Source organism: Babylonia areolata, chromosome 12, assembly GCF_041734735.1.
Source record: "Babylonia areolata isolate BAREFJ2019XMU chromosome 12, ASM4173473v1, whole genome shotgun sequence".
Classification (NCBI taxonomy): Eukaryota; Metazoa; Mollusca; class Gastropoda; order Neogastropoda; family Buccinidae; genus Babylonia; species Babylonia areolata.
The window spans coordinates 41401513-41416695 of record NC_134887.1 but is presented as its reverse complement, the minus strand read 5'-3'; the positions used below and the strand labels follow the sequence as shown (position 1 = coordinate 41416695).

At 48.6% G+C, this 15183-nt stretch overlaps 1 protein-coding gene across 3 annotated transcripts in view; it reads left to right on the top strand.

Annotated features, from left to right (window-relative positions):
- Positions 1 to 15183, top strand: part of LOC143288631 (protein hobbit-like) — a 130706-nt gene that overhangs the window by 108213 nt on the left and 7310 nt on the right. For 2 of the 3 annotated variants that reach the window (XM_076597289.1, XM_076597288.1), the window contains 6 exons: positions 2299 to 2413; positions 5846 to 6030; positions 7666 to 7794; positions 9163 to 9305; positions 12071 to 12142; positions 13723 to 13863. In XM_076597289.1, the coding sequence (XP_076453404.1) occupies positions 2299 to 2413; positions 5846 to 6030; positions 7666 to 7794; positions 9163 to 9305; positions 12071 to 12142; positions 13723 to 13863 (785 nt within the window). Of the gene's footprint in view, positions 1 to 2298; positions 2414 to 5845; positions 6031 to 6643; positions 7103 to 7665; positions 7795 to 9162; positions 9306 to 12070; positions 12143 to 13722; positions 13864 to 15183 lie in introns of those variants that run through there. The other variant, XM_076597290.1, reaches the window with a different exon arrangement.

The following is a 15183-nucleotide window of genomic DNA, read 5'->3' as shown; positions in this document are numbered from 1 at the left end:
TTCACACACACACACACACACACACACACACACACACACACACACACACACAATACACACACATACACACACACACAAATACACACACACACACACACACACACAAACACACACACACACACACACACACACACACACCCCACACACACATACACACACATACACACACACACACACACACACACAAATACACACACACACACACACACACACACACACACACACACACACAATACACACACACATACACACACACACACACACACACACACACACACACACACACACACACACACACACACACACACACACACAGAGTTGTTGTTGCTGTTTTCATTGTTGTTATCATTGTTTCTGTTCTCCGCTTGCCGATCATGGTTGACGTGTGCGCTGTTTAGCTGTTTAGCTCTGCTGTCGGCCACAGTGTCTGGTTGGTGTCGTGGGGTGTGTTATGACAAAAAGGACCACAGCCTGTAAAAACAAAACTGCAACTGTTAATGTATATGTACATGGCCAGAGCTTGAAGGTAAAAATGGCAAGTTATTTTGTGTGACAACAGTGAAACAAACTGTATGCAGTAGCCACTGCAGTGATTGTCACAGACTTTCAGCTCTGTCTCAGTCTGTTTAGTCAAGAGAAAAGAGATAAAGAGAGAGAGGGAAAGTGAAACAAGGAAAGTAAGAAGTTGAATTCTTGAGATGGGCGCAAAAGCCGGATGGTCAGAGCATTGGATCTTCAATCTGAGGGTCCCGGGTTCGAGAATCTTGGTAATGGCTCCTGGTGGGTAAAGGGTAGAGATTTTTCTGATCTCCCAGGTCAACATATGTGCAGACCTGCTTGTGCCAGAACCCCCTTTGTGTGTATATGCAAGCGGATGATCAAATGTTCACATTAAAGATCCTGTAATCCATTTCAGTGTCTGGTGGGTTATGGAAGCAAGAACATACCCAGTGTGCTCACCCCCGAAAATGGAGTATGGCTGCCTGCATGGCAGGGTAAAAACGGTCATACATATAAAAGCCCACTCATGTACATAGGAGTGAATGTGGGAGTCACAGCCCACGAATGAAGAAGAATTCTTGAACTCCATTGCAAGATGGGTTGAACTTCCAGAAGCCCCAGAGGATGTTCACATTGTGTGTGTGTCCCCCTATGAGGGAGATGCAGTGTGTGATGACATCCAAGGCCAGAGTATTTGTATTTGTATTTCTTTTTATCACAACAGATTTCTCTGTGTGAAATTCGGGCTGCTCTCCCCAGGGAGAGTGCGTCGCTACACTGCAGTGCCACCCATTTTTTGGTACTTTTTCCTGCGTGCAGTTTTTTTAATTTATTTTTCCTATCGAAGTGGATTTTTCTACAGAATTTTGCCAGGAACAACCCTTTTGTTGCCATGGGTGCTTTTATGTGCACTAAGTGCATGCTGTACACGGGACCTAGGTTTATCATCTCATCCGAATGACTAGTGTCCAGACTACCACTCAAGGTCTAGTGGAGGGGGAGAAAATATCGGCGGCTGTGCCATGATTCAAACCAGTGCACTCAGATTCTCTCGCTTCCTAGGAGGACGCGTTACCTCTAGGCCATCACTCCACATAATGCTGTCGTTCCCCCTCCAATCATGGGCAGTTTAAGTTAATCTGCTCTTCAACATGTATGACCGTTTTCAACATCCCTGTGTAGGCAACCATACTCCATTTTCGGGGTGTACATGCTGGGAATGTTTGTGTTTCCGCAACCTACCAAACGCTGACATGGATTATGGGATCCTTGTTGTAATTATTTTAAATTCCGCATGCGTTTGTGCGCAGAGTGATTGTAGGTACTAGCAGGTCTGCACCTATAATATATTGGTCTGGGAGACTGGAAAAATCTTCACCCTTAGCCCAGCAGGTGCTGATACAGGGATTGAACCCCGGACCCTTGCTGTTGGCTGTGCCCCGCTGTCATTTGTTGAGAGAAACAGAAACAACACCCAAAGACCAGCTCTGTTGTTACGTTTCTTCTCTGTGTATGTGGGGGGGTGGGGGTGGGGAGGGGGGGGGGGTTCTTTGCTTACTTTGTTTGTGTGTTGTTGTTTTGTTCTTTATTAACTATGTGTGTGTGTTGTTTGTTTCTTCACTGTGTGTGTGTGTGTTGTTATTTTTCTTCACTAACTATGTGTGTGTGTGTTGTTATTTTTCTTCACTAACTATGTGTGTGTGTGTTGTTATTTTTCTTCACTATGTGTGTGTGTTGTTATTTTTCTTCACTAACTATGTGTGTGTGTGTTTTTTAATGTGTGTTTTTTTCTCACAGCACAACAAGCCCATGTGGTGCGGCGAAACGAAGTGTGCTTCAAGTACGCCAAGTGGAGACTGACGGAGAGGGACGGGCATTGTGGGATAGCTGAGACGGAGCTCCGAAACTTTGTGTGAGTTCCATTGTTTAAAGCGTTGGCGGTCTTCATTGTTGTAGGCAACAGGTAATGTGAAATACTGAAAATCGGAAGAAAAAAAAAAGAAGAACAAAAACCCATGGTTGGTCCTGTACTGTGGTAATGCAATCTTCCAGCAGCCCAAATTTCATACCAAAGAAATGTTTTGTGACAGAAAGTACAATACAGTACAGTATAATACAATACAAGACAAGACAAGATGATACAACACACTACAATTCATTGCAATGCAGCACAACACAATACAATACAACACAACACAACACAACACAATGCAACGCAATCCAGTACAATACAATACAATACAATCATATTGCTTATAGCTCAGCTCACCACAGTGCAATATGAGACGATATGATACGGGGAGGGTTGGGTGGGTGGGGAGGGGGAGGCGTGGGGGTGGCAGAGAGAGGGGAGGGAGGGAGAGACAGTGGGTAGGAAGGGAGGGAGAGGGAGGGGGGAGGGTGGTGTGAGAGAAAGAGAGAAGTGGAGGAAGAGGGAAGGAGAGGAGGGAGAGAGAGGACAGGTGAGGAGGGAGAGAGAGGACAGGTGAGGAGGGAGTAGGAGGGAGAGAGAGGACAGTGAGGAGGGAGAGAGAGGACAGTTGAGGAGGGAGAAAGAGGACAGGTGAGGAGGGAGTAGGAGGGAGAGAGAGGACAGGTGAGGAGGGAGAAAGAGGACAGGTGAGGAGGGAGTAGGAGGGAGAGAGAGGACAGGTGAGGAGGGAGTAGGAGGGAGAGAGAGGACAGGTGAGGAGGGAGAAAGAGGACAGGTGAGGAGGGAGTAGGAGGGAGAGAGAGGACAGGTGAGGAGGGAGAAAGAGGACAGGTGAGGAGGGAGTAGGAGGGAGAGAGAGGACAGGTGAGGAGGGAGTAGGAGGGAGAGAGAGGACAGGTGAGGAGGGAGAAAGAGGACAGGTGAGGAGGGAGTAGGAGGGAGAGAGAGGACAGGTGAGGAGGGAGTAGGAGGGAGAGAGAGGACAGGTGAGGAGGGAGAAAGAGGACAGGTGAGGAGGGAGTAGGAGGGAGAGAGAGGACAGGTGAGGAGGGAGAGAGAGGACAGGTGAGGAGGGAGTAGGAGGGAGAGAGAGGACAGGTGAGGAGGGAGAGAGAGGACAGGTGAGGAGGGAGTAGGAGGGAGAGAGAGGACAGGTGAGGAGGGAGTAGGAGGGAGAGAGAGGACAGGTGAGGAGGGAGAAAGAGGACAGGTGAGGAGGGAGTAGGAGGGAGAGAGAGGACAGGTGAGGAGGGAGTAGGAGGGAGAGAGAGGACAGGTGAGGAGGGAGAAAGAGGACAGGTGAGGAGGGAGTAGGAGGGAGAGAGAGGACAGGTGAGGAGGGAGAGAGAGGACAGGTGAGGAGGGAGTAGGAGGGAGAGAGAGGACAGGTGAGGAGGGAGAGAGAGGACAGGTGAGGAGGGAGTAGGAGGGAGAGAGAGGACAGGTGAGGAGGGAGTAGGAGGGAGAGAGAGGACAGGTGAGGAGGGAGAAAGAGGACAGGTGAGGAGGGAGTAGGAGGGAGAGAGAGGACAGGTGAGGAGGGAGTAGGAGGGAGAGAGAGGACAGGTGAGGAGGGAGTAGGAGGGAGAGAGAGGACAGGTGAGGAGGGAGTAGGAGGGAGAGAGAGGACAGGTGAGGAGGGAGAAAGAGGACAGGTGAGGAGGGAGTAGGAGGGAGAGAGAGGACAGGTGAGGAGGGAGAGAGAGGACAGGTGAGGAGGGAGTAGGAGGGAGAGAGAGGACAGGTGAGGAGGGAGAGGACAGGTGAGGAGGGAGTAGGAGGGAGAGAGAGGACAGGTGAGGAGGGAGTAGGAGGGAGAGAGAGGACAGGTGAGGAGGGAGAAAGAGGACAGGTGAGGAGGGAGTAGGAGGGAGAGAGAGGACAGGTGAGGAGGGAGAAAGAGGACAGGTGAGGAGGGAGTAGGAGGGAGAGAGAGGACAGGTGAGGAGGGAGTAGGAGGGAGAGAGAGGACAGGTGAGGAGGGAGAAAGAGGACAGGTGAGGAGGGAGTAGGAGGGAGAGAGAGGACAGGTGAGGAGGGAGTAGGAGGGAGAGAGAGGACAGGTGAGGAGGGAGAAAGAGGACAGGTGAGGAGGGAGTAGGAGGGAGAGAGAGGACAGGTGAGGAGGGAGAGAGAGGACAGGTGAGGAGGGAGTAGGAGGGAGAGAGAGGACAGGTGAGGAGGGAGAGAGAGGACAGGTGAGGAGGGAGTAGGAGGGAGAGAGAGGACAGGTGAGGAGGGAGTAGGAGGGAGAGAGAGGACAGGTGAGGAGGGAGAAAGAGGACAGGTGAGGAGGGAGTAGGAGGGAGAGAGAGGACAGATGAGGAGGGAGTAGGAGGGAGAGAGAGGACAGGTGAGGAGGGAGAAAGAGGACAGGTGAGGAGGGAGTAGGAGGGAGAGAGAGGACAGGTGAGGAGGGAGAGAGAGGACAGGTGAGGAGGGAGTAGGAGGGAGAGAGAGGACAGGTGAGGAGGGAGAGAGAGGACAGGTGAGGAGGGAGTAGGAGGGAGAGAGAGGACAGGTGAGGAGGGAGTAGGAGGGAGAGAGAGGACAGGTGAGGAGGGAGAAAGAGGACAGGTGAGGAGGGAGTAGGAGGGAGAGAGAGGACAGGTGAGGAGGGAGTAGGAGGGAGAGAGAGGACAGGTGAGGAGGGAGAGAGAGGACAGGTGAGGAGGGAGTAGGAGGGAGAGAGAGGACAGGTGAGGAGGGAGTAGGAGGGAGAGAGAGGACAGGTGAGGAGGGAGAAAGAGGACAGGTGAGGAGGGAGTAGGAGGGAGAAAGAGGACAGGTGAGGAGGGAGTAGGAGGGAGAGAGAGGACAGGTGAGGAGGGAGAGAGAGGACAGGTGAGGAGGGAGTAGGAGGGAGAGAGAGGACAGGTGAGGAGGGAGTAGGAGGGAGAGAGAGGACAGGTGAGGAGGGAGTAGGAGGGAGAGAGAGGACAGGTGAGGAGGGAGTAGGAGGGAGAGAGAGGACAGGTGAGGAGGGAGAAAGAGGACAGGTGAGGAGGGAGTAGGAGGGAGAGAGAGGACAGGTGAGGAGGGAGTAGGAGGGAGAGAGAGGACAGGTGAGGAGGGAGTAGGAGGGAGAGAGAGGACAGGTGAGGAGGGAGAGAGAGGACAGGTGAGGAGGGAGTAGGAGGGAGAGAGAGGACAGGTGAGGAGGGAGTAGGAGGGAGAGAGAGGACAGGTGAGGAGGGAGAGAGAGGACAGGTGAGGAGGGAGTAGGAGGGAGAGAGAGGACAGGTGAGGAGGGAGAGAGAGGACAGGTGAGGATGGAGTAGGAGGGAGAGAGAGGACAGTGGGGAGGGAGTAGGAGGGAGAGAGAGGACAAACACACACACACACACACGCACACACACACAGACACACACAAGACAGACAGGTAACATATTTACCTGTGTGACCTGGCAGGTACACGAAGGTGTACCGTGACGACAACACGTGGACCCACCAGCTGGAGCTGGGGTGGGTGAAGATGGAGAACCTGCTGAGCGACAACTTCTACCAGAAGGTGCTGACGCCGCGCCACCCGCTGGGCCAGGAGGGGGAGAACCGGCAGATGCTGCTGCGCATCTTCTGCAGCGAGCACCCCCCGGGTCAGTGCTGACATGCACACAAATGCACACACATGCTCGCAAGCATGCACACACATGCATGCATGCACGCAAACGCAAGCACACACATACACACACACACACACACACACACACACACACACACACACACACACACACACACACACACACACATACACACACACACACACACACACACACACACACACACACACACACATACACACACACACACACACACACTAGGAGGGAGAGAACTGATAGATGCTGCTGTGCATCTTCTGCAGCAGACACCCCCCAGGTAGTGTCATGACATCATATCACGCACGCATACACACACACACATCAAATACACACACTCACGTATGCTACACACACAGACATGCACACACACACAACACACACACACACACACACACACACACACACACACCTGTTCTATGAATATTTTTATTTCGTATGTATGTAAAAAAGCATGCATGTAAATTCAGTTTCTATCATTAAAAACAATTGTTCATGTTCTTTCCTTTTTTTTTGTCTGTTGGTGGTACAATGGTCAAGGAGCACTTTGAGGTGAATGTGGCGTCCATACAAATCCAGATGACCCAACACTCATAGTGTGTGTGTGTTTCAGTGGGTGGTATAACGGTCAAGGAGCACTTTGAGGTGAATGTGGCGTCCATACAAATCCAGATGACCCAACACTCATAGTATGTGTGTGTTTCAGTGGGTGGTATAACGGTCAAGGAGCACTTTGAGGTGAATGTGGCGTCCATACAAATCCAGATGACCCAACACTCATAGTATGTGTGTGTTTCAGTGGGTGGTATAACGGTCAAGGAGCACTTTGAGGTGAATGTGGCGTCCATACAAATCCAGATGACCCAACACTCATAGTATGTGTGTGTTTCAGTGGGTGGTATAACGGTCAAGGAGCACTTTGAGGTGAATGTGGCGTCCATACAAATCCAGATGACCCAACACTCATAGTATGTGTGTGTTTCAGTGGGTGGTATAATGGTCAAGGAGCACTTTGAGGTGAATGTGGCGTCCATACAAATCCAGATGACCCAACACTCATAGTATGTGTGTGTTTCAGTGGGTGGTATAACGGTCAAGGAGCACTTTGAGGTGAATGTGGCGTCCATACAAATCCAGATGACCCAACACTCATAGTATGTGTGTGTTTCAGTGGGTGGTATAACGGTCAAGGAACACTTGAGGTGAATGTGGCGTCCATACAAATCCAGATGACCCAACACTCATAGTATGTGTGTGTTTCAGTGGGTGGTATAATGGTCAAGGAGCACTTTGAGGTGAATGTGGCGTCCATACAAATCCAGATGACCCAACACTCATAGTATGTGTGTGTTTCAGTGGGTGGTATAACGGTCAAGGAACACTTTGAGGTGAATGTGGCGTCCATACAAATCCAGATGACCCAACACTCATGGTATGTGTGTGTTTCAGTGGGTGGTATAACGGTCAAGGAACACTTTGAGGTGAATGTGGCGTCCATACAAATCCAGATGACCCAACACTCATAGTATGTGTGTGTTTCAGTGGGTGGTATAGCGGTCAAGGAACACTTTGAGGTGAACGTGGCGCCCATACAAATCCAGATGACCCAACACTCATAGTATGTGTGTGTTTCAGTGGGCGGTATACCGGTCAAGGAGCATTTTGAGGTGAATGTGGCGCCCATACAAATCCAGATGACCTACCAGTTGTACAAAGCCGTCATGCAGTTCTTCTTTCCTGACAAAAACATTGAGACGGATGATGGTCAGTACCTTGTCTCTGCTATCTTCTCCTGCTTGTCTGTCTGTCTGTCTGTCTGCCTGTCTGTCTGTCTGTCTGTTCTGTGAGGATTGAGGGATTCTATCACTGAGATAGCATACTTGGTGCTCAGATTGATGGTCTGTGTATCAACTTTGTGTTTGTTTGATTTCATTGAGAAACTTCAAATTGTATCGTATGGGTGTGTGTGTGTGCGTGTGTGTGTGTGTGACTGTGTGCATGAGTGTGTGTGAAAGTGTTGTATGTGTGTGTGTGTGAGTGCGTGTGTGTGTGTGTGACTGTGTGCATGAGTGTGTGTGAAAGTGTTGTATGTGTGTGTGTGTGAGTGCGTGTGTGTGTGTGTGACTGAGAGAGAGGGAGAAACAGATACAGACATGTACACACGCATGCATGAATGAATGCATGAACACATGCTCACACACACACACATACAAACATGCACACAGTGCAACACAGACACGCACACACACACACGCATACGCACTCACACACACAACAATGCACATCACACACTACAACATATAGCATGCACACACTCTCATACACACACATTACAAGACATACACATGCATGCATGTATGCATGCAAGCACACAGACACAAACACTCACACACACACACACACACACACGCATGCACGCACGCACGCACGCGCGCACGCATACTCTCCCCCCCTCACCTTCCCCCCACTCCCCCACACACACTGCAACACACACACCCACACACATACACGCATACACACACACACGCACGCACGCATGAATACACGCATACACGCATGCACATACTCAACGCGCGCACACACACATACTCTCCCCCCCTCAACTCCCCCCACTCCCCCACACACACTGCAACACACACACACACACACACACACACACACACACAGACACACACACACACCGCACACACACACACACATACACACAACACAACACAACACAACACAACACAACACACCATACCACACACACATACACATACAACACAACACAACACAACACAATATACCACACACACACACACACACACACACACACACACACACACACACACACACACACACACACACACACACACACAACACAACACAACACAACAAAACACAACAACACACCATACCACACAACATACACATACAACACAACACAACACAACATACCACACACACACACACACACACACACACACACACACACAACACAACACAACACAACACAACACCACACAACATACCACACACACACACAAACACACACACACACACACACACACACACACACACACACACACACACACACAGACACACACACACAGAACGGTGCTGTGCAACAGCAGTGAACGGTGTCGCCAGGTGCGGAGGAGGACCTGGAAGGAGGGAAGAAGAGAGCGGAGAAGAAGAGCAGCAGGAAGGAGCGAGAGAAGGAGAAGGAGCCGCCCAGCTCCCTGAAGAAGAGCCAGTCCTTCAGCAGTGCTGACGACATCCACAAGATGAGGGTCAGTGAGCCGCTGTCTTGGGACACGTCTTTCCCCTCTTGCTGGTTCTCCTTTTATTTTAGTTTATTTTTAATTTTGAAGAAATCATCCAGGACGACACACGCACATAGCGAATGAAAAAAAAACCCCACATTACTAAGGGAAGAAAAACAGTTTGAAGCAGGAGTAGGAGTTGAAGAGAAAGATGGAGGTGGAAGAGGTGAAGTCAATAATAATATAATAATAATGAATACTTATATAGCACAGTATCCAGAAATCTGCTCTAGGTGCTTTACAAAAACGCTTTTGTTAACATAGAACATTACATCAATGTTACATACACACACACCAAAATGTGAGTACACACACACACACACACACACACACACACACACACACACACACACACACTGCATACATACATTTTAACATACATGTGTATCTAACAGCTACCCGAACACATACGCACACATAGGCAGGCACAAACTTACATAAACACATGCACACACAATACACATTCATATACATGCGTGTAGTTATGTACACATACATATGTATACACACATAGTCAAGCACAGCTAACGCAAAGGAAGTGGACCTGCCACAACTGAACTTATTGCTGAGGGAAAAGGTGAGTTTTGAGACGAGATTTAAAAGATGCAAGGGAATCAGAATGACGGAGGTTATCAGGGAGCTTGTTCCACATCTTTGGCGATTGAAAAGAAAACGATCTGTGTCCATAGGTCTTACTTCTGACGTGAGGTATCCTGAGAAGTCGAGTATCAGAGGAAGAATGGAGGTGGCGAGACAGGGTATAGATATGGAGGAGTAGTTGAAGCAAAAGAGACAGGAGGAAAAAGTGAAGTTGAAGTGGAAAAGGGAGAAGGAAGAGGGGGGAGGAAGAGGGGGGAGGAAGAGCACAAGTTGTTGCAGAAGAGTGAGGAGGAAGAGTTGAAGAGGAAGAGGTTAAATTGAAGAGGAAGAGGAAGAACTTGAGTTGAAGCGGAAGAGCTTGAGTTGAAATGGAAGAGGTAGGAGTAAGGGCTTAAGTTGAAGCGGAAGAGGGAAGAAGAAGAGTTAAAAGCAGAAGTGGGAAGAGGTAGGAGGAAGAGCTGAAGTCATGGAAGAGGAAGGAGGAAGAGGTGAAGCGGAAGGAGGAAGAAAGAGATGAAGTGGAAGGAGGAAGAAAGAGGTGAAGCGGAAGGAGGAAGAAAGAGATGAAGCGGAAGGAGGAAGAAAGAGATGAAGCGGAAGGAGGAAGAAAGAGGTGAAGCGGAAGGAGGAAGAAAGAGATGAAGCGGAAGGAGGAAGAGCTCAAGTTGAAGAAGGATGAGAGGAAGGGCAGAGTGGACAGGTGTGTGACTGTTGGTAGCATTGACAGACGGCACAGCCAGGTGTGACTGTTGATTGACGGACGGCACAGCCAGGTGTGACTGTTGATTGATGGACAGCACAGCCAGGTGTGACTGTTGATTGATAGACAGCACAGCCAGGTGTGACTGTTGATTGATGGACAGCACATGCAGGTGTGACTGTTGATTGATAGACAGCACAGCCAGGTGTGACTGTTGATTGATAGACAGCACAGCCAGGTGTAACTGTTGATTGATAGACGGCACAGCCAGGTGTGACTGTTGATTGATAGACAGCACAGCCAGGTGTGACTGTTGATTGATAGACAACACAGCCAGGTGTAACTGTTGATTGATAGACAGCACAGCCAGTTGTGACTGTTGATTTTGATGGACAGCACAGCCAGGTGTGACTGTTGATTGATAGACAACACGGCCAGGTGTGACTGTTGATTTTGATAGACAGCACAGCCAGGTGTGACTGTTGATTGACTGATGGCACAGGTAGGTGTGACTGTTGATTGATAGACAGCACAGCCAGGTGTGACTGTTGATTGATAGACAGCACAGCCAGGTGTGACTGTTGATTGATGGACAGCACATGCAGGTGTGACTGTTGATTGATAGACAGCACAGCCAGGTGTGACTGTTGATTGATAGACAGCACAGCCAGGTGTGACTGTTGATTGATAGACAGCACAGCCAGGTGTGACTGTTGATTGATAGACAACACAGCCAGGTGTGACTGTTGATTTTTGATAGACAGCACAGCCAGGTGTGACTGTTGATTGACTGATGGCACAGGCAGGTGTGACTGTTGATTGATAGACAACACAGCCAGGTGTGACTGTTGATTGATAGACAGCACAGCCAGGTGTGACTGTTGATTGATAGACAGCACAGCCAGGTGTGACTGTTGATTGATAGCACAGCCAGGTGTGACTGTTGATTGATAGACAGCACAGCCAGGTGTGACTGTTGATTGATAGACAGCACAGCCAGGTGTGACTGTTGATTGATAGACAGCACAGCCAGGTGTGACTGTTGATTGATGGACAGCACAGCCAGGTGTAACTGTTGATTGATAGACAGCACATGCAGGTGTGACTGTTGATTGATAGCACAGCCAGGTGTGACTGTTGATTGATAGCACAGCCAGGTGTGACTGTTGATTGATAGACAGCACAGCCAGGTGTGACTGTTGATTGATAGCACAGCCAGGTGTGACTGTTGATTGATAGACAGCACAGCCAGGTGTGACTGTTGATTGATAGACAGCACAGCCAGGTGTGACTGTTGATTGATAGACAGCACATGCAGGTGTGACTGTTGATTGATAGATAGCACAGCCAGGTGTGACTGTTGATTGATAGACAGCACAGCCAGGTGTGACTGTTGATTGATAGACAGCACAGCCAGGTGTGACTGTTGCAGGAGAGAGCGGCCAAGAACAACACCTTCCTCTACATCAAGATCCCTGAGGTGCAGGCCAGAGTCAGCTACAAGGTTAGTCACTGTGTGTGATGCAGACACCTGAACCCTCTTCATTTCTTCTTCAGTCAGTAAAAAAACAAACCAAGCAACCACCGAGAAACCACATCAGAAAGCTCAGTTTTATGGATAGTTTCTCTGAGCTTTTTCTTTACCGACACTGGCAAGCTGATGTGATAGGCTATGCATCATTAACTTGGAGACTGTATTGTATTACATGTTTGGGTTTGGGTTTTTTTTTAATTGTTTTTTTGTCATTTCATCCAGTGGACTAGCATGGGACCTCGGTTTGTCCTTTTGTCTGAATGACAACCAACCACACCAGCACTCAGCTCAATAGCTGAGTGGTTTAAGCGTTGGACTTTCAATCTGAGGGTCTTGGGATTGAATCTCGGTAACGGTGCCTGGTGGGTAAAGGGTGGAGATTTTTCTGATCTCCCAGGTCAACGTATGTGCATATCTGCTAGTTCCTGAATCCCCTTCGTGTGTATACGCACGCAGAAGATCAAATACGCACGTTAAAGATCCTGTAACCAATGTCAGTGTTCAGTGGGTTATAGAGACATGAAAATACCCAGCATGCATGAACCACGACAGAGTCATGGGCAAGTCGATGTTGGTCATGTAACGGAAAGAAGAAAGAAAGAAGAAGGTGTGGTGGAAAGGAAGAGTAACAATCTCAGTCTGTCATATATTGGGACTCGGATAAGTAGTCACCCGTTTACTAGTCGGGTGGATTTCCACTGAGCCATTGCTCTGTGTGTGGCAGTGCCTTGGGTTTCAGTCACACCTGTGCACACCATGTACATTAGTGAACAGATATTCATTTAATGACCAGCCTTGTAATCTAGACATTTAGACATACTGAGAAACATATTTTGTATTTTGAATAATTAGCAGTGTGTGTGTGTATACAAAGAAAGATAATTCATATTGTAAATAATCAGCAGTGTGTGTGTGTGTATGTATGTGTGTGTGTGTGTGTGTATTTGTATGTGTGCATATGTGTATGCGTATGTGTGTGTATGTGTGTGTGAGTGCGCAATAGCCGAGTGGTTAAAGCATTGGACTTTCAATCTGAGGATCCCTGGTTCGAATCTCGGTAACAGTGCCTGGTGGGTAAAGGGTGGAGATTTTTCCAATCTCCCAGGTAAACTGCTAAACATATGTGCAGAAGTGCTAGTGCCTGAACCACCTTCATGTGAAATAGGCAGAAGATCAAATACACCCATTAAAGATCCTGTGATACATGTCAGTGTTTGGTGGGGGATGGAAACAAGAACATACCCAGCATGCTTACCCCTGAAAAAACTATGGCTGCCTACATGGTGGGGTAAATAAACAAGACGGTCATATCTGTAAAATGTTGCGTACCTGTCTGAGTGTGCATGTGTGTGTGCCAGAAATCTGATTAAATGACACAGGAAATAAATGATGAGCGCCCAATGGCAGCTGTCGGTCAGCTTTAGCCAGGAAGGCAGCCTGTTGTGCAAATGACTCTGAGTTTGTAAAGCGCTTAGAGCTTGGTCTCCGACCAAGGATAGGCACTAAATGAATGTCCATATCGTTCATCATTCATCTCGTGTGTGTGTCAGGGAGAGAAAGAGAAGAATATCGAGGACGTACATGACTTCAGCTTTGTGCTGCCCACAGTGGAGTACCACAACCGTATCTGGACCTGGTTCGACTTCTTCATCGTCATGAAGAACGTGGCCAAGAGGGTCGTCCTCTCTCAGGTAACAACACCTCCCCGCCCACAGCCCTCCTGTCCCTCTTACCTGCCACTCCTGTTGGCCTGACATTGTAGATAGCAGGTGTAGACAACAGGTGACTGATGTGTAAGGAATGTCAGGTAGATAGCAGGTGTAGACAACAGGTGACTGATGTGTTAGGAATGTCAGGTAGATAGCAGGTGTAGACAACAGGTGACTGATGTGTTAGGAATGTCAGGTAGATAGCAGGTGTAGACAACAGGTGACTGATGTGTTAGGAATGTCAGGTAGATAGCAGGTGTAGACAACAGGTGACTGATGTGTTGGGAATGTCAGGTAGATACCATGTGTAGACAACAGGTGACTGATGTGTAAGGAATGTCAGGTAGATAGCAGGTGTAGACAACAGGTGTCTGATGTGTTAGGAATGTCAGGTAGATAGCAGGTGTAGACAACAGGTGACTGATGTGTTGGGAATGTCAGGTAGATACCATGTGTAGACAACAGGTGACTGATGTGTAAGGAATGTCAGGTAGATAGCAGGTGTAGACAACAGGTGACTGATGTGTTAGGAATGTCAGGTAGATAGCAGGTGTAGACAACAGGTGACTGATGTGTAAGGAATGTCAGGTAGATAGCAGGTGTAGACAACAGGTGACTGATGTGTTGGGAATGTCAGGTAGATACCATGTGTAGACAACAGGTGACTGATGTGTAAGGAATGTCAGGTAGATAGCAGGTGTAGACAACAGGTGACTGATGTGTAAGGAATGTCAGGTAGATAGCAGGTGTAGACAACAGGTGACTGATGTGTAAGGAATGTCAGGTAGATAGCAGGTGTAGACAACAGGTGTCTGATGTGTTAGGAATGTCAGGTAGATACCATGTGTAGACAACAGGTGACTGATGTGTTGGGAATGTCAGGTAGATAGCAGGTGTAGACAACAGGTGACTGATGTGTTAGGAATGTCAGGTAGATAGCAGGTGTAGACAACAGGTGACTGATGTGTTAGGAATGTCAGGTAGATAGCAGGTGTAGACAACAGGTGACTGATGTGTAAGGAATGTCAGGTAGATAGCAGGTGTAGACAACAGGTGACTGATGTGTAAGGAATGTCAGGTAGATAGCAGGTGTAGACAACAGGTGACTGATGTGTAAGGAATGTCAGGTAGATAGCAGGTGTAGACAACAGGTGACTGATGTGTTAGGAATGTCAGGTAGATAGCAGGTGTAGACAACAGGTGACTGATGTGTAAGGAATGTCAGGTAGATAGCAGGTGTAGACAACAGGTGACTGATGTGTAAGGAATGTCAGGTAGATAGCAGGTGTAGACAACAGGTGA